The sequence below is a fragment of the Oncorhynchus mykiss genome, chromosome 13, assembly GCF_013265735.2.
Source record: "Oncorhynchus mykiss isolate Arlee chromosome 13, USDA_OmykA_1.1, whole genome shotgun sequence".
Taxonomy (NCBI): domain Eukaryota; kingdom Metazoa; phylum Chordata; class Actinopteri; order Salmoniformes; family Salmonidae; genus Oncorhynchus; species Oncorhynchus mykiss.
Window position 1 is genome coordinate 35,651,256 of NC_048577.1, and position 19,993 is coordinate 35,671,248.

The following is a 19,993-nucleotide window of genomic DNA, read 5'->3' on the forward strand; positions in this document are numbered from 1 at the left end:
ATGCACACTCACAGGACTCTACACAATCACACACACTGACACTCCAACACGCACATACCATGCACACACATTTATACTGACTTTACACACGCACACGCACACACGTGCATGCAATCTTCATTTGCGCTACTGCTACTGTTTATCATATATCCTGATGCTTACTCACCTTATCCCTTATACATATATACCTCTATCAATCTAGTATCCCTGCACATTGTAAATGTGGTATTGGAACTGACCCTGTATATAGCTACTGACCCTGGAACTGACCCTGTATATACTGTAACTAATGACCCTGGAACTGACCCTGTATATACTGTAACTACTGACCCTGTAACTGACCCTGTATATAGTTACTGACCCTGGAACTGACCCTGTATATAGTTACTGACCCTGGAACTGACCCTGCATATAGTTACTGACCCTGGAACTGACCCTGTATATAGTTACTGACCCTGGAACTGACCCTGTATATAGTTACTGACCCTGGAACTGACCATGTATATAGTTACTGACCCTGGAACTGACCCTGTAGATAGTTAATGACCCTGGAACTGACCCTGTATGTAGCTACTGACCCTGGAGCTGACCCTGTATATAGTTACTGACCCTGTATATAGTTAATGACCCTGGAACTGACCCTGTATATAGTTACTGACCCTGGAACTGACCCTGTATATAGTTACTGACCCTGTATATAGTTACCGACCCTGGAACTGGCCCTGTATATAGTTACTGACCCTGGAACTGACCCTGTAGATAGTTAATGACCCTGGAACTGACCCTGTATATAGCTACTGACCCTGGAGCTGACCCTGTATATAGTTACTGACCCTGTATATAGTTACTGACCCTGGAACTGACCCTGTCTATAGCTACTGACCCTGGAACTGACCCTGTATATAGTTACTGACCCTGGAACTGACCCTGTAGATAGTTAATGACCCTGGAACTGACCCTGTATATAGCTACTGACCCTGGAACTGACCCTGTATATAGTTACTGACCCTGTATATAGTTACTGACCCTGGAACTGACCCTGTATATAGTTACTGACCCTGGAACTGACCCTGTATATAGTTACTGACCCTGGAACTGACCCTGTATATAGTTACTGACCCTGGAACTGACCCTGTATATAGTTACTGACCCTGGAACTGACCCTGTATATAGTTACTGACCCTGGAACTGACCCTGTATATAGCTACTGACCCTGGAACTGACCCTGTATATAGTTACTGACCCTGGAACTGACCCTGTATATAGTTAATGACCCTGGAACTGACCCTGTATATAGTTACTGACCCTGGAACTGACCCTGTATATAGTTACTGACCCTGTATATAGTTACTGACCCTGGAACTGACCCTGTATATAGTTACTGACCCTGGAACTGACCCTGTATATAGTTACTGACCCTGTATATAGTTAATGACCCTGGAACTGACCCTGTATATAGTTACTGACCCTGGAACTGACCCTGTATATAGTTACTGACCCTGGAACTGACCCTGTATATAGTTACTGACCCTGTATATAGTTAATGACCCTGGAACTGACCCTGTATATAGTTACTGACCCTGGAACTGACCCTGTAGATAGTTAATGACCCTGGAACTGACCCTGTATATAGTTACTGACCCTGTATATAGTTACCGACCCTGGAACTGACCCTGTATATAGTTACTGACCCTGGAACTGACCCTGTATATAGTTACTGACCCTGTATATAGTTACTGACCCTGGAACTGACCCTGTATATAGTTACTGACCCTGGAACTGACCCTGTATATAGTTACTGACCCTGGAACTGACCCTGTATATAGTTACTGACCCTGGAACTGACCCTGTATATAGTTACTGACCCTGGAACTGACCCTGTATATAGTTACTGACCCTGGAACTGACCCTGTATATAGTTACTGACCCTGGAACTGACCCTGTATATAGCTTCTTACTTTCTCGTATTCTTATTATTTATTGAAAAAATGTTTGTTTTTGTTCTACCGTATGTTATTTTTCGCACTAATTATTGATTACTGCATCGTTGGGTTTAGAGCTCGCAGACATTAAAACGTGAAACTTATCTGTATTAAAGTACAAAGCGATGGGTTAAAAGAAGCCTACATACACCATAGTGCAACATCAGCTATGTAAACTCTAACGTTGATTTATCCTGCAATAGTAATCTAAAAGTAACTGAAAGTCATCCGATTGTTACTGAGTTTGGGTGATCCAAAAGTTACATTACTGATTACAATTTTGGACAGGTAACTAGTAACTCTAGCAGATGTCATTTAGAAAGTAACCTACCCAACCTTGTCCAAGATAACCCTACCACGTTCATCTCAACCATTCTAAAACACACACAAGGGGATGTGAAACCAGCCAGCCACAACACACTTTCTGACTGACACAGAGGATTATGGACCGGACTAGTGTTTGCATTTAGGGAGGGAAGGGTAGGGTTTTGCCCATGTTTAACTTTTGTAGCTTCAGGTCCTAATGCTGGCCTCACTAATAACCATGGCTGCTGCGCCTGTCTGTGAGTACCTTCACTAAACAGCAGAGGGCAGCAGATCTTCAGTCTCAAATGGAAGCTATGGCTCAAAGACGACTTGGCTCTCAACTCGAAAGCAACCCCTATAGCCTTAACTTGAACTTTTGAAACGGAATGTTATGCTTTCTTGTATTGTTACAAGGTGCTCAAAACATAACTTTTCATGCAACACTCATCCCTCTCTCCCCCATGTCTGTTTCTTCTCTCACCATACCTCTCCACAGACATATTCTCCCCTCTATTCCATCTCTGCTTCCACTTTCACTGCCTTCCACCTGCTTTCCTCTGTCTCTCCCTCACAACCTCCTCTTCTCTCCGTATCCCTCCGTTTCTCGTCTCGGTGCGAGGGCCAGCCTAACAGAGGCAGTAGGAGAAGAGGCGGAAACATTCCCAATCTGGGATGTGGAATCTGCCTGTTTACAGCCGAGCCCAGAAATAGCCGCTCTCGCTGCCTGTGGGTTTAACAAAGGCCATCATTAACAGAGCCAGCAGCAGCAGAGCAGCGCCAGTAGAGAGAGGAGCTCCCAGCCACCACACTACAGGACTTAGAATGGAGCAGGGCTCTATACTACTACAACACACTCCTATAGCCTACTACCACTTCCCCTTCTCCATAGGAGACGCCATGACCTCACCCGCTCACACAGAGACACAGAGAGAGGGTGAAAGAGAGATGCCTTTGAGAGCATAGGCCATGTTTTGGCTAGCTCAGTATGTATGTGTGTGTGTGTGTGTGTGTGTGTGTGTGTGTGTGTGTGTGTGTGTGTGTGTGTGTGTGTGTGTGTTGTGTGGAGGGTAGTGGCTCTGTGTGTCTGTTGTGGGGAGGGTATAGTGTGGAGGGGCTGTGGACTGGTGAGTACCCCTTCCATCTCCCAGTGATACACAAAGGCAGCATTGAGGGCGGTGGGCAGAGAGGGCAATGCCTGAGGCTGGCAGAGTGACAGAGACAGTCTGGACCCCTACTGTACTGTGACTCACAGGGGGTCCCACTACCACCAGGCCCCATGTCCCACCATCGAGACTTCTGGCACCATATAGAGAAACACTAAGTCAAACGACCGATACTAGAGGGCAAGAGAATCCAACCACCATCCTGGACCGCACAGACTCCGTGCTTTTGTGCGTCTGTCTACTACACAGCCTCATCCTCTACAGCCTATTAAATCATGTTCCCAAACAACCAGATCACAGATCCTATCAGGGAGAGGAAAAGATGGAGAGATAGAGAAACAGCAAGACAGGAGTTTGAAGTCTTTGGTCATTAAACGTGCCTCAGCTTGCATCTCTGACTCTTGAGCAGGAAGGAAGAGAAGCAGCAAGAATTTTCTCCGTTCCCTGGTTTTCTTCCTTATTAAATCTCTTTCTTTATAGGTCTCTCTCGCTCTCTATGTTCCTCAAGGTTTGACCCCACATTGAGGGCATCTATCCATCTCTCCATTTTAACGGAGGCACAAGTTTCCGACACAGCTCATTTGAATCCGCTTTGCCACTTTGCTGACCTCAGTTGTTGTCCTTGACCATCTGAGGGTGTGGAGTAGCCTACCTTGCTTATAGATTGTCTGCATACTCCTTGGATTTCGTCACATTTGATTGAATTTTTCAAGTCTTGCCATACATTTTCAAGCAGATTTAAGTCAAAACTGTAACTTTGTTATTTCCAAAGTCAAGCATACCCATACCACGATGCAGTCACCGCCATGCTTGAAAATTAGGAGGCAGTTACTCAGTGATGTTTTGGACCAAACATAAGGCTTTGCATTTTGGCCAAAAAGTGTATTCCTTTGCCGTGTTTTATTTGCAATATTGCATTAGTGCCTTATCGTATATATCTGCATGTTTTGGAATATTTTTTATTCAGTATATCTGTATTCTTCTTTTCACTCTGTCGTTTAGGTTAGTATTGCGGAATCACTACAATGTTGTTGACCCATCTTCAGTTTCCTCCCATCACTGCCATTGATCTCTGTGACTGTTTTAAAATCACCAATGGCCGCACGCACGCACGCGCGCACACACACACACACACACACACACACACACACACACACACACACACACACACACACACACACACACACACACACACACACACACACACACACACACACACACACACACACACACACACACACACACACACACACACACACACACACACTTACACACACAGTTTCATTCCTGTCCTGCAGCTCAGTTCAGAAGGACGACTGTATCTTTGTGTCTGGGTGGTGTAAATACATCCCCCACAGCATAAATATTAACTTAGCCATGCTTGAAGAGATATTCAATGTCTGATTTGTTATTGTTACCCATCTACCAATCACTGCCCTTCTTTATGGGGCATTTGAAAAGCTCCCTGGTTTTTGTAGTTGAATCTGTGCTTGAAATTCAGTACTTGACTGAGGGACCTTACATATGTGGTATGTATGGGGGACAGAGGAAGGGTTAGTCATTTAAAAATCATATCAACCCCTATTATTTCACAGAGTGAGTCCATGTAACTTATTATGTGATTTGTTAAGCCACAGTTTACTCCTGAACTAATTTAGGCTTGTCTGAACAAAGGGGCTGAATACTTATGCAACAACTCTATTTCAGTTATTCAAGTTTGATTAACTTGTTCAAATTTGTTGAATTTTCTTTTCACTTTGAGATTATGGAGTATTTTGTGTCGATCAATGACATAATTAAAAATGTCAATCCCACTGTGTAAACGCAACAAAATGTGAAAAAGGTTCAAGGGGGTGTAGACTTCCTATAGGTACTGCATGTGGCCCTGGCCTGGTCCTGCCTTAGCTGTGGTTGGTTGGTTTACCTGTGGTTTGACTGTAGGGCTAGAGGCTATGGTCTGTTGATCAGTACTGTACAGGATGTAGGAGTAGCTGGCTATTTACTGAGGCCCTGTTATGTTCATCATGTGTTCTTCCAGCAGCAGAGCAGAGGCAACAAGCTGAGACACGGCCAGATACCTCTTGTTCTGTTCTCACAAACACACACACACACTGTACATACATACATACATACATTCATACATACATACATGCTTACATGCATACATACATACATACATACATACATACATGCATACATACATACATACATACATACATACATACATACATACATACAAATGTGTGATTACAGTAGAACACACATGTAGTATGCAAATACACAAACGTTCAAACCCAGAGGGTGAATCTCAGTAAATCCAGACATAATGCCAAAAGTTAAGGTTATTATTAGAGTTTCAACCAATTCATTTATACTATTATTCTCTTTTTTTTGTCATTTAGCAGACAGTCTTATCCAGAGCGACTTACAGGAGCATTTAGGGTTAAGTGCCTTGCTCAAGGGCACATCGGCAGATTTGTCACCTAGTCGGCTTGGGGATTCAAACGAGCAACCTTTTGGTTACTGGCCCAACACTCTTAACCGCTACCTGTCACCCAACTTGGTTGGAATTCAAATGGAATTCATGGCAGTGACATAGAAATATTCTCCCTGTTGTGAAAGAAGACAGACTGAAAGCTAGTGAGAGACTAGCTCTTCTGTGAATGGAAAGGGGATCTGAGAGACTTGGTGAGGAGGGGGGGGGGGGGGGGGGGGGGGGGGGGGGGGTTAGTGAAGTCCCGTAAAATATGATTCAATCAAACACTACTAATACTGTCTGCATGTCTGTGGGAAGTGACAGTATTACCCAACACAAACAAAGACACAGACTGGAGACAGAGTGAGGAAAAGCCCGGAGCCTGGCCACACAGGTAGACTGACAGAGGAAATGAAGGGTACAGAGAGAATGGTTCTATTCTCTAAATAGAGGCCAAGTCAATAGTCTATGTCTCCCCCCCCCCCCCCCTCTTTCTGGTCAATCTTTCTGGTAAGCTTCTTGTTTATTTTTTACAAACAGTTAGTTTCCAGTAAGTTCCAGTAAGATCAATCAGGAGGAATATGTTTGTGTCTTAAACGGAAGTGTGAGTGATGGGGTCTTCAAGTCACATGGAGGGGTTGGGAGAGGAAGAGGAGGAGGAGTCTGTGGTGGTGGAGGTGCTTACCTATAAAGGGAATGGAGGCCATTGCATCATCCTCTACAGACAGGGGGGCCAGGTTGCCATTGGTACGGTGCGGGGCACCATCTCCTGAGGGGCGAGGGGCAGGGGCAGTGTCGTGGGGGTCAGGGGGGAACACAGGGGGTTCTGTGCCATCTACAGGCAGGGTGTAGTGGGGGTGGCGCATGGCGTGGGCGCTCCTTCGTCCCGTGGGGGGTTTCTGTCTCAGTTTGACCTCCTGGGTCTGAGCTAGCACCTCCGCCTGGCCTTCCACTGCCCCTCTCTCATGGTTGGTGGGGCGGTAGGCCCTGTCAAGGGGCTCGGGGGTGGTGGAGGCCAGGGGGGATGGAACTGAGGGGACAACACCCTCTGGGGGGCTAGTTTTGGGGGTGGGGGCCCAGCTGAGGTGGGGGCCAAGGTAGGAGGGGTCCCTGAAGGAGGGTTGCTGCATGATGCGGCCTGTCTTGCGGTTGAAGGAGGGGCTGTAGCTGCGGTAACCTACTGGCTGGTCGTCCAGGCTCTGTCCGGTGGGCAGACGTCTGCTCTGGGGGGCTGGTTGTTGGGGCTGGGGCTGTGGCTGTGGGTGAGACTGTGAGTGGGGTTGGGGGGTGGTTTTGTGGTGCGGCTGTGCTAGACGGCCCATAGAGGGGGCCGGTGCGACACCGTAATGGTTCCCCTGCCTCTGGTAGGCCTCAGTCCTGGGTGCTTGCTGTGAGGCCTGCTGCAGCCAGGCGGGCCTCTCGGAACGGGGCGACTCCAACATCTCCAGCGAACGGCCATAGCGGTCGTACTGTACCAGCAGGCTCTCTGACCGGGCTCTGCTGCCGTAGGAGGAGGGGTGACTCTGGTCCCGGGCCCCCTCCCAGTCTCCGTAGGTCCAAGAAGGGTCCCCGTGGGGGCCGGGGCCCGACTGCTGCAGTAGCATCAGGGTGTCCTGGGAGGCGCTGTGGGGCCAGCCGCCCGGACCCCGGCGGTGGCACCCAGGGCCTGTCTCACACAGCCTGTCCTGAGAGTAGCTGCGGTGGCGTTGGTGCATGCTGCCACTGCGGCCCTGGTGCTGCTCAGCAGCTTGGCTGTAGTACCACTCAGACAGGGCCTGTTGGCAGTGCTGGCTGCGGCTGGGGCTCGGCTGGGGAGGGCTGGCCCAGGCCTGGCTGCCTTTCTGGGGCTGAGAGGAGGCGGTGGTGGCAGTGCCAGCAGCATTGTGGTTGACATAATGGACATGCAGAGGGCTGCTGAGGGGCCCTCCTGAAGAAGAAGATGAGGAGTAGGAGCGGCCCCTGGTCTGTCCCGTAGGCTGCTGCCCGGTCACACCGTACTGGATCTCCTCTGTCCTGTAGGGGGGGCTACTGTGGCACACGCCCCCCGGCTCTCCGCCCAGTCCCTCTTGCCAGCTGGCCGGGCTGCCCACGGTGGAGCGGTTGTCCAGGGGGGACAAGGGGCTGGCGGAGCCTGCCCAGCGGCTCCAGTTGTCCAGCTGGTTCTGGCCCATGGGGGCCGGGGCCCCGGCGGGAGGCTGGGACTTGGTGCGGGGAGCGTAGCAGAGGGGCGGGGGTACCGGAAGGTTCCGGGCTCCCCCTGTGTAAGGCTCGTTGCCCCTCAGGTAGGCATCCTGGGAGTATGCCTGTAGGTGGAGACAAGAGAGGGAGAGAGCTGAGACACAAACAGGAGGAGTTCAGGTGACGAACAGAGGTCAGAGGGGATGAAGGAGCGGGATCAGTAAATGGACTCAATGATTCAATACAACTGCTTTGACAGTCACAGCTTTGACAGTCACAGGTTTGACAGTCACAGGCTTGACAGTCACAGGTTTGACAGTCACAGGTTTGACCGGCACAGCATTCCACTAAAGCTCCTTGTTAACTATGATGCTGCACCGCAAGCGACGTCGAGAATCATCTGTGTTCATCCTCCTACCACCTCAGTCTGCTCAGCCACAGTGACTCTCAGGGGCCCCAACTCAGCCTCCAACACAAACACAGCTACTCGTTAGCTGCAGGCACTAGCACGCGCCTTGAGCAAGAGCCACAGCACAGCAACCGTCTGCATCCGCACAGACCCACAGCAATGTTGCCGAATACACCACTACAACAAAGCACTGACTTAAAACAACAGCAAATCTGGATCTATCAAAACCAGCACAGAGTCTCACTGCTACAGCTAGCTTGATCCAATATACCCGCAACAACAACACACATCTGAAGCATCGTTCAGCGTTCAAGCCCCCCAAGCTACAGCCGCAGCACCGATTAAGAAACTACAAAGCCACAGACTTAAAACATCTTTGCCCGAAATGAATTCACATCAAAAGGCAACACTTACAGATGAAGTGTTCAGCTGGTGTTCAGGCTTCACCTCAGAGAGCAGGGCAGGCCCACACTCAGTCTGGCAGTGTCTCTCAGGCTCAATACTGGCTTGAAGTCACTCACAGAGGAAGAGGAGAGGAGGGGAACTCCTCAATGCACCAGTCTGTTTGCTTCCCACAGACACTAACACTCCCGCCGCTACGATTTTACCACTCTCTTTCCTTCTTTCTCGGGGTTATGTCTCAACTTCTTCTTTACACTCCTCTTTTTGTCTCTCTCGCTGTTCTTTTCTGCTATCTGTCGAACTTTCTTCTTCGTTCAGTATGCTGTCCTCAGACAAACCTTTCCAAAGTCCCTCTTCCCTCTCTCTCCCTCTCTCCCTCACTCTACCCTGTGGGAGGGTGGAAGGGGGCGTAACTAGTGCTGGTGATGTCACCATTGGAATGCAACCGATGCCCGTGGTGCAGTGAGGGGCAGAGTGAGAGGAGAGAAGGGTGGAGGAGTGGAGGGGTAGGGGAGTGGTAGTGGGGTTGAAGGAGGACAGTATTTTGGAAGGGGAAAGAAAGGGTGCTTGGTGGGTAGGGGTTTGTGTGTGTGTGAGAGAGAGAGAGAGAGGCCCAAGTCGGGCGCCCAGGTCTGGGAGGTTGTGTCAGCGTTCTTGCCCCTGGGTTGCTCCTCCTGGTCCAGAGGCTCTGCTCTGCTCTGCATGTCTGGTCATGTGTGTAAGTGGTGGAGCAATTTATGGACTGAGGCAAAGCGTGTGTGTGTGTGTGTGTGTGTGTGTGTGTGTGTGTGTGTGTGTGTGTGTGTGTGTGTGTGTGTGTGTGTGTGTGTGTGTGTGTGTGTGTGTGTGTGTGTGTGTGTGTGTGTGTGTGTGTGTGTGTGTGTGTGTGTGTGTGTGTGTGTGTGTGTGTGTGTGTGTGTGTGTGTGTGTGTGTGTGTGTGTGTGTGTGTGTGTGTGTGTGTGTGTGTGTGGGTAGCTGCTTTTGATGTGACGCTTCTACAGAACTTTGGATAATAAGAGAAAGCATCTGCGTCACAGTGAGGTCACAGTGAAGCTAGTTCCTGAGAGTTGAGGATTTCAACTCAAAGCAAAGGAATGACAAGAACGACTATATCCAAGATGTTATCTCTCCGTAGTATTAGTATTCTTAAATCAATTCATTTATCAGGAGAGAGTTGAGTATTTCTATTAGGGTGTAGTGTGGCAGAAATATCATACTCACACTTACCAGCTGCAGCACGTCTTCATCTTTTGGCATTATAGAGAGCTCCAACACACTCTCACTGTGGAGGGATCGAGAAGAAAGGCGAGAGGGACAAGGACGGGAGAGGGCAAAGAGAGGGGGAACCGAAGAGAGGGGAGAGAAGGAGGAAGGGGAGAAGGGGAAAAGGAACACAGATGGAACGATAGAAAAACAATTATAATTCCACATTTTTTCCCAAACTCATTGTGTTACAGTAAGAGAACACTTTCCCCCCCAGTTGTGACGAAGGGTTTTGTTTTGCTTTGAGATGAGTTGATCAGCCACCATGTCACAGGAGACCCTGTTGACGATGACCCTGTTGACTCTACTGCTCTCAGTGGATGTGTTCTGGACACTCATTGTGCCAAGCTATTCTCTTTAGGAGGATGTACTCACACAAGTCAAGGAAGACTTTACACAACTGGAACATGTTCCCCATTCCAGAATGATGCTGTGCATACATAAAACATACATGTCTCGTACATAAACGACACCCACACATCTGGTGCATTCGGAAGGTATTCAGACCCCTTGACTTTTTCTACGTTGTTACATTGCAGGCTTATTCTAAAAAGGATTAAATAAAAACATTTTCCTCATCAGTCTACACACAATACCTCATGAATACAAAGTGACATTTTTGCAAACGTATAAAAAAAACACTAACAGAAATGCATTATGTGCCAGTCCAGAATTCAGCCAATGTCAGATGGATGATCTAAGGAAAGAGACCACGATGCTGAAATGTACTGTAGACTGTATTCATAGCAAGGTGGAGGTGGTGCAAAAGGGAGAACAAACAACTTAAAGAAACATTGCTTGATGTACAGTGTCCATCAATGCGGAACAATCTAATATTCTCAGGGATACCGGAGAATGACAACAGCAGAGGCTGTGAGGACACAGTCCGAGACTTTATGTCAACTCAACTGAAACTGCCCTCTGATGTTGTGCGTAATGTCACTTCGTCCAGAGTCAATAGAATGGGTAAGGCCTCTGGGGAATAGGCCACTGGCTATTATTGCATGTTTTGACAAATTTAAGCAAAAGGAAATGGCGAAGAGCAGGTGCAGAGAACTCAGAAACACTGATTTTGGAATGAATGATCACTTCCCCACCGAGATCAATGAAAGGATAACATTTTTTTTAGCCCATCGTGAAGGAAAAGTGTTGCCTGAATCAACGAGTCTCCAGGGTGATGGATAAACTTTACATCAACGGGCAATTGTATCAGGACTCTAGAGTAACTCCCTGGCTATTTTAATTCAATGTTCAAATCTGAGTGTGTGTGTTGTAGTGTATCATAACAACTTCAACTATAATGAATACATGCTCTATTGATCTACACATGACAAGGAAAGGGTTACATATAGGTTACATATATATTGTACAGTTGAAGGTGGAAGTTTACATACACTTAGGTTGGAGTCATTCAAACTTGTTTTTCAACCACTCCACAAATTTCTTGTTAACAAGCTATAGTTTTGTTTCAGTTAGGACTTCTACTTTGTGTATGTCACAAGTTATTTTTCCAACAATTGTTTACAGACAGATTATTTCACTTAAAATTCACTGTATCACAATTCCAATCACAAACCGCCATAAAAAAGCCAGACTACGGTTTGCAACTGCACATGGGGACAAAGATTGTACTTTTTGGAGAAATGTCCTCTGGTCTGATGAAACAAAAATGGAACTGTTTGGCCATAATGGCCATCGTTATGTTTGGAGGAAAAGGGGGAGGCTTGCAAGCTGAAGAACACCATCCCAACCGTGAAGCACGGGGGTGGCAGCATCATGTTGTGGGGGTGCTTTTCTACAGGAGGGACTGGTGCACTTCACAAAATAGATGGCATCATTGGGAGGGCAAATTATGTGGATATATTGAAGCATCATCTCAAGACATCAGTCAGGAAGTTAAAGCTTGATCGCAAATGGGTCTTCCAAATGGACAATGACCCCAAGCATACTTTCAAAGTTGTTCAAAACAGCATGCATGATCAGAAGGACAGCTAAATATTTACCAGGAAAGATTCTTAAGCAAATAACACATGCATTAATTTGAGAGTCAGTTGAACTACTGTTCTGTGGTCTGGGGAAATGCATCAGCAAGTGAAATTAGAATGCTGCCGATTGCACAGAACAAAGCAGCAAGGATTGTTTTAAGGTGGAGATATGGTTCTTCTGTTGTAGTCATGCGCAATGCTCTTGGTTGGTCGTCAATCAACAAGATAAGAGAAAAAAAACATGCTTATTTCATTCCATAATATACACCATTTAAAACAGCCAAACTCTATTCACAACGGTATTCAGTTAAGAGACAGACATTCAGTAAATACTAGGAACAGATTGTCCACCATCTGTGTTATCCAGACAGAAAAGAGAAATCGGCTAAATAACTTTTTGATTTAGAGCAATAAAGAAATGTAATCATTTAACTGAGCAAACCAGAAACCTTTCAATATATACATTTAAACAACACTTTAAAACCATTTCAATATAATACATAGGAAAGTTGTGCTGGAGGACTATGGTAGATGAAGAATCAATATATATGTTAGAGTATTATGTCTGTTTGTAACAGTTCGTTATATGTGAAAATGTGCTTGTATTATACATTGTATTTTAATGTTTAAGGACTCTTGGAAGATTACTCCAAATTAGGACTAAAAGAGATCCAAATCAAATCTCTGCACCACTCCACCAATGAGGCCTTTATGGTAGAGTGGCCAGACGGAAGACACTCCTCAGTAAAAGGCACATGACAGCCCGCTTGGAGTTTGCCAAAAGGCACCTAAAGACTCTCAGACTATGGAAAACAAGATTCTCTGCTCTGATGAACCAAGATTGAACTATTTGGCCTGAATGCCAAGCATCACGTCTGGAGGAAACCTGGCACCATCCCTATGGTGAAGCATGGTGTTGGCAGCATCATGCAGTAGGGATGTTTTTCAGCTGCAGGGACTGGGACACTAGTCAGGATCGAGGGAAAGATGAAAGGAGCAAAGTACAGAGATATCCTTAATGAAAACCTGCTACAGAGCGCTCAGGACCTCAGACTGGGGCAAAGGTTCACCTTCTAACAGGACAACAACCCTAAGCACACAGCCAAGACAACGCAGGAGTGGCTTCGGGGCAAGTCTCTGAATGTCCTTGAGTGGCCCAGCCAGAGCCCGAACTTGAAAATTGCTGGAGAGACCTGAAAATAGCTGTGCAGTGATGCTCCCCATTGAACCTGACAGAGCTTGAGAGGATCTGCAGAGAAGAATGGGAGAAGCTCCCCAAATACAGGTGTGCCAAGCTTGTAGAGGCATACCCAAGAAGGCTCGACGCTGTAATCGCTGCCAAAGGTGCTTCAACAAAGTACTGAGTAAAAGGTCTGAATACTTATGTGAATTTTATATTTCAATGTAGCTTTTATTCAACCTCTGAATAGCACACATACACAATCCATGTCTCAAATTGTCTCAAGTCTTAAAAATCATTCTTTAATCTGTCTCCTCCCCTTTATCTATACTGATTGACATAGATTGAACACATTTCTAAAACCCCTTTTTTTTGGGGTCATTATGGGCTATTGTGTGTAGATTGATGAGGGGGAAAAAACTATTTCATCCATTTTAGAATAAGGCTGTAACGTAACAAAAATGTGGAAAAAGTCAAGGGGTTTGAATACTTTCCGAATGCATTTTACACACTGTGGGTACACACAGACACACACACACACACACACACACACACACACACACACACGCACGCACGCACGCACGCACGCACACGCAGTACAGTGGCTCTTACCTGTTCTGTATGAGGGCGATCACCTGGGAGTAAGTTTTCCCCAGGACACTCTCTCCATTCACCTTCACCAGCCGATCCCCTGCAACACACATACATACATATTTAAATCACAGTAGGACCAAACACTGCACAGATATTCAGTGATACACTCTCAATTACAAAAGAAAAAGGGAGCAACCGCTCCACCCTCATCACTGACCCCCCACCCACCCAGACACAGGACACCAGCAGAGGGATATCCTGGTGGGTCAGGTCAGGGGAGGGAAGGTCAGGGAGACCCCAGACCCAGACTTCCTGCTGGGGGATGGGTAGGGGATGGCTGAGAGGGGAGTTGTTAGGCACTGGGGATTTGTGTAGGGAAATATAAAACTATGTGCTTACAGTAGGTGCTGTGAAGTCGGGAAGGACAAGGTGTCACCTAGGGGTTTGTCGTGTGTTGACATACCGGATCATAAGCCTGAGGCAAAATGCTTGTATCCGTTTGTGTGTTTGGCAGGAGAAGGGATTCGTCATGTGTTAGTGTGTGGATGTGTTTTGGTGGTGCAAGTGTGTGTGTGTGTTGGAGACTATGCGTATATATTCATATAGGAGTAATGGTTTAGCTTGGCTGGGCTGCAGGGAGAGGAATGCTGCCCAGCTTAGCCTGCAAGACACAACAGGAAATCGTTTGCTGGGTATTTGTCAGTCTGTGTCATTCTGTTCTCATCAGTATCATTACTAATTTCCTAAGACAATAATGCAACTTTAATGTGTGTGTGATTTTGCTGAACATGGTCTGGTTAGTATCCTTGTTGAATCGTTGTCAGCACCTGACTCCCGCTCCCTCTCATCATCAATGTGTGATCATGTCTGATGCTCTTAGGGTTAATTCCATTGCAAATCAGACAGTTCCTGCACACACTCAATCTCCCGTCCCTCTCGTTCTCTTTCAGACAGACATTTTCCTTACCTGTACACAAGCCACCCTGGTGAGCGGGACCTCGCTCTCTCACATTCTTGACAAATATGGTGTCCATTGGCTCCAATCTACTTCTCCCTACATGGAACATGCAGTATGTTACTGTCACTTCATTCTTCAATTGATTAAATAGGAACTGGTGATAACTATTGAATAAATCATTGCCCACTGGGCAAAGACGTCAATTCATCGTCTATTCAATGTTGGTTCAACCGAGTCTCTTTGAAATGACGTTGGACACAATGTTGATTCAACCAGTGTGAGTCTAGTGGGAATATACGATGCACATCAATATGACGTGAACATAAATACCGCCAATAGTCCAACTGAGACTCAATAAAAGGACAACTCTATGCACAGGTCCATGTGGCTCGAGTGGCGGTGACGTCATTGAGAGACCAGAGTCTAGTGGTGATGGTGTAGATGGAGGGAGGTGACTTACCCTTCCCATTCCCGTTCTCCTCGTCCTGTGAAGACAATGAAAAACCACATCAACACTGATATCCAGGCCCATACAGACAATGTTTTCCAGAGAACAAAGTGCCATGGCAACCTAAACACCTGTTCACAGAACGTCCACCTCTTTCCAGGAAACCAGAATGACACGGATATTAGGAAGGGTGGAGTTGGGTGAGGAAACAGCCATGACACCTTAAACTAGTGTACAACAGAAGTGTATCTGTGTGCACCACAGACACCGTGCATGAACAAGAGCTCAGGGGACACTCGTTTGACAGCTTCCATTCACACTAACAACCGCACGTGCACACCAGAGGAGGCTGGTGGGGGGAGCTATAGGAGGATGGGCTCATTGTAACGGCTGGAATGGAATAAATGCAACAGAGTCTAACATATCCTCCTCTAGCTCCTCCCAACAGCCTCCTCTGGTGTGCACGTGCGGTTTTTAGTGTGAATGGAAGCTGCCAAACGCTCAGAGTCCCCTAAACTCTCGCTCATGCAGTGTCTGTCTCTTCGCAAAACAAATGGCAGTTCAACCATGTAGCTCTTCTTTTACAAGCTGATTAGCATGTGAGGAGTGACTTCACTGGTATCCCAGCCAGGTCTCTCAGACAAACAGACCTGTTCTGGTTTATGAGCACCTAACGTTCAGCACACACACAGCAGAGACACTCGACGGGTATGACTGTCTGCAGGTGGTGATGTCATACACAGAGCCAAACACGTGTAGTTGTCTGCGTCAGACAGACGAGGGCAGCACTGAGCACACAGTCTGTCTATCATAGGTGCTGTTTGATAGGGTGATAGACTGATGTAGGCGCGCACACACGCAAGCACACACACACACACTGAGCTGAGTGGACAGTTTGGGGTGAGTGAGGGGCAGGGTGGACTGACTGGCTCCTGCCTGGCTTTAGGCAGAGCTGAGTGGGCTCATTCCTGACTCCACAGACAATAGTGTGGGTTTATGGCCAGAGAAAGGAGGGCTGTCGCTCCAGAATAGAGCCAGGAGCCAGGGACGCTCCCCAGCTGAGCTGACCACCCCTGTCTGGACACACGCTGGCCTGGGGTGGGGCTGAGGACCGAGAGATGGAGGTGTACTATCCTCATCTCTCCATCTCTCTCAGATTATCTCTCTCCCTGTGGATATAGATGTCGGGTTAGGGACAGCTGTCATGCATGCACTGCTATGTCCGTTAGGACAATCATCAGGCATGTGTCCATGATGAAGGGAGTCACATCATACAGGTCTTTGATGGGGCCCTAATGAGGGGCAGTCACCCCTGAGGCCCCTTCAGATGGGTAGGGACAGAGGGCTGGTTTCTCTGTGCCACTCGCTGCCCCTCACAGCAGCATGTGACCCTGGGGACAGGACAGGGCAGGCAGCAGTGGGCCCATTGTCCGTGGTGGTCCTGGTAGAGGGCATGGTACTGTCGGTCCAGACTGGGGGTAATGTGAGAGTGGTACCAGGCAGGCCAGGACAACAGAGCCTATTGACACTGGGTGTCTCTCAAATGGCACCCTATTCCTTTATAGTGCACTACTTTTAACCAGGGCCCATTGGGCTGTGGTCTAAAGTAGTACACTATATAGGGAATAGGGTCCCATTTTTTTGGAACGCACCCACTGTGTCCTGTCTTTACTGCAGCTGCTGGGCTGGGGGCTGAAGGGGGGAGGGGGTTCATCATAATAGGGCCCTTGTTTCGGCTGGCTGTAACCCCCCCCCCCCTGTCCCCCCTCCCCCGTCTCTCTATTTCACATCTGTAGCTCTGTCTTCCCCCACACCTCAGAGAACAAAACAAAAACACCCACCGGGGAGATTATTTTTTTGAGGAGATTGTTATCTATGATGCTGAATGGCTGTATAGTTAAGACAGAACATATATTTCAGTAAAACACGGTTGCTGTCCCTGTACCGTTTCTTACAGCAGGGCCCTCCTTTTGGAAAAAGGAAAACGTGAGCCAAAAGGCACACGGGCAGTGGTAGCTTTGTCTGTCCACAGACGGTAAAACAGGCTGCCAATGGCACTCTCTCTCTCTCCTTAAATCGGTCATACAGGAAGGAGTATGGAGGTTGTGTTTCACCGGAGTTGCATCCCCTTCTGTCCTTCGCTTGTTTATCCATCTCTACTCTAATGACAGGGCTCTTCTTATGGTATCCATCTGTCTATGTCCCTAATCTGATTAACTCACATGAGTCTACCCCAACACTTTAATTGGCAATGCTTGTTCAGTCCCTGCATTTAATTAGCTATGTTGTGTCCTGATTCTCTTGACCTTACTGCTCCTATGTTCGGATCGACCTACGGCCTTCTTGCCCTGTGATCTGATTGGTCCCGTCTTAAAGGGATAATCCACCCTAGAGATGAAATGTGACGTGATACTTCATCAAGATACGGTTCTCATCACTGGAGAGGAGAACCTTTCATAACGTGCACCGTCTCTTTAATATATTTTCTTCCTTCAACTACCATGGCACAAACCTGTTTTCTCCTCTAGTCTCCCTGCGAGTTGCCATAGCAGCCAGACTCGCACAGCTTTCAGCTAGAAAAGCCATCTCTACCAGGTCGAACACGGTGATATTGTAACTCCTAAATAAAGCAACACCTCACGGCACAACGCCTCTCCCCTATTTGACCTAGATAGTTTGTGTGTATGTACTGATATGTAGACTACGTATGCCCCATGTTTAAATGGATGTAGTTCTGTCCTTGAGCTGTTCTTGTCTATTAATGTTCTGTATTATGTCATGTTTCATGTTTTGTGTGGACCCCAGGAAGAATAGCTGCTGCTTTCGCAACAGATAATGGGAATCCTAATAAAATGCCAAAATTGATAGTGCAGTTTGTTTCTGGGATTTTACAACTAGCTACTGTAACTAACTTTACATGCTGATATTGACTTTGGTATTATGGTGTGTAGCAATTTTTTCTAGCTAGCTGCCTAGCTAGCCAGCCAGCCTTTCTGGAGAGAGCATTGCATTATGGGTTTTGTAGGCGACTTGATCTCTGCAGATTTCGACAAGTATGATTTTTTTGCTTCCTAATTTGTTATACATTTTTCCTCACAACATATGTTGCGATTAGATATTAGCGATATTTAACAATGTAAATCATAGGAATTTGCAGATTTGAGTGGATTACTCTTTTTAAAGCCCCATGTTGTTGTGTCCAGTGGTGGTACCTTGAGGCTGGTGTGCAGGGCAGACTCTGGTGGGTAGACGATGAAGTGGCGCAGCGTGAAGCCAAAGCCCTGTGAGTTCTTCTGGAGTAGTAGCGTCCGGGGGCCTTGCCAGCCAACGCCGACGCCCTCTCCTAGCGCCCCCATCGCAGGCCGAGGGTTGTCGCCTGCCGAGGAGAGCCCATCTCTCCACCCCTTTGCCTGTTGAACAGAGAGAGAATAAAAACATGTGAGACTCAGCTAATATCCCCAAAACAATCACTTATGTCACCCCTCCAACGGTCAACACTCCATTAGTATTTAACCAGTTCCTCCTTCCACCTAGTATTCCCAGGAAAAAGTTTCAGAACTTTATGGAACTGGCACAGATCCATGCTATACTTGGAGCCAAAACAACAAGAGAAACCCCAGAGTGACATCACCATTTAATGGGCTGCTGGTTACTTCATGAGATGTGTGTGTGTGTGTGTGTGTGTGTATGTGTGTGTGTGTATGTGTGTGTGTGTGTGTGTGTGTGTGTGTCCATATGTTTTAATGCTAGTAGGGGAGAGGTGAGCACGGCTGGCCCATAGGGCCAGGCAGTCCCCACATGGCACCCAGCACCACAACAATGTCCCATAAACCACTAGGGGGTCCTGGGGGGTTACGACCGCTGTCAGGAAGAGCCCAAGTCTAGACGTGTGGAGCAGGGGGGGGGGGTTACATTCCTAGCACACTCAGGAATGCTCAGGACGGAACTCTAGACAATTAAGGAATGCCTGTAACCAATCAGGTTTGACCTTGGTCAGGTCATAGTGCACCAGAGTGCTGTGAAAGGGTCAGGGTGATTCAGAGTAGATTTCCACTCATTTTCCCCAAAGAAGGCAAATACCAAACATGACAGATACACGCGAGAACTAACACTTTGATGCTGCTGCCACAACCCACATTTCAAACACAACCACTTGACCAAACAGGGATGGGAGGGAGACACAGCCTTCCTAAATGTAGATTAGCCTGTTTGGTCAAAATACCTATTGACTCTTCTCTATGGAAGTACAGTTACTTAATTGTACCGGTGTCTCTCCTCCTGACTCTCCACTCTGAGGGTGTGTGTGTGTGTGTGTGTGTGTGTGTGTTAGCACTTTATACTCGTACGGGTTGAAAATGGCAGATTTGGACACTGATAAGTGCCTATATTGGAATGCAGTGTCTGTACCGTAACAAGCTGTACGTGACATCAGAGCCCAGGGTCTCCACTTCACATCGCTTTAAGGGTTTTGACTGACAGACGTTCTGAGCTACGTGCGCCACGTGATGAAGTCTCTCCCGCTAATTGGGCAACTTTTGCAAATGTTGTTGTCGTCTGAGTGAGGGAAGTGCTGTAAATGAAGAGGTCCCGATGTATTTCAAAAGATGAGAGGTTGAAAGTTATAATAAATACAGTTTTGGCGTCATAC

General features: G+C 47.2%; 1 protein-coding gene across 10 annotated transcripts in view; it reads right to left on the reverse strand.

Moving 5' to 3' along the window:
• Positions 1–19,993, reverse strand: part of LOC110485157 (rho GTPase-activating protein 23) — a 100,182-nt gene that overhangs the window by 25,206 nt on the left and 54,983 nt on the right. For 8 of the 10 annotated variants that reach the window (XM_036940918.1, XM_036940916.1, XM_036940917.1 and 5 more), the window contains exons 2-7: positions 18,558–18,755; positions 15,358–15,382; positions 14,907–14,993; positions 13,958–14,036; positions 10,139–10,199; positions 6,613–8,230 (exon numbers count right to left, since the gene is read on the reverse strand). In XM_036940918.1, coding sequence (XP_036796813.1) covers positions 6,613–8,230; positions 10,139–10,199; positions 13,958–14,036; positions 14,907–14,993; positions 15,358–15,382; positions 18,558–18,755 — 2,068 coding nt within the window. Of the gene's footprint in view, positions 1–6,612; positions 8,231–8,928; positions 9,608–10,138; positions 10,200–13,957; positions 14,037–14,906; positions 14,994–15,357; positions 15,383–18,557; positions 18,756–19,993 lie in introns of those variants that run through there. The other 2 variants (XM_036940912.1, XM_036940919.1) reach the window with 2 other exon arrangements.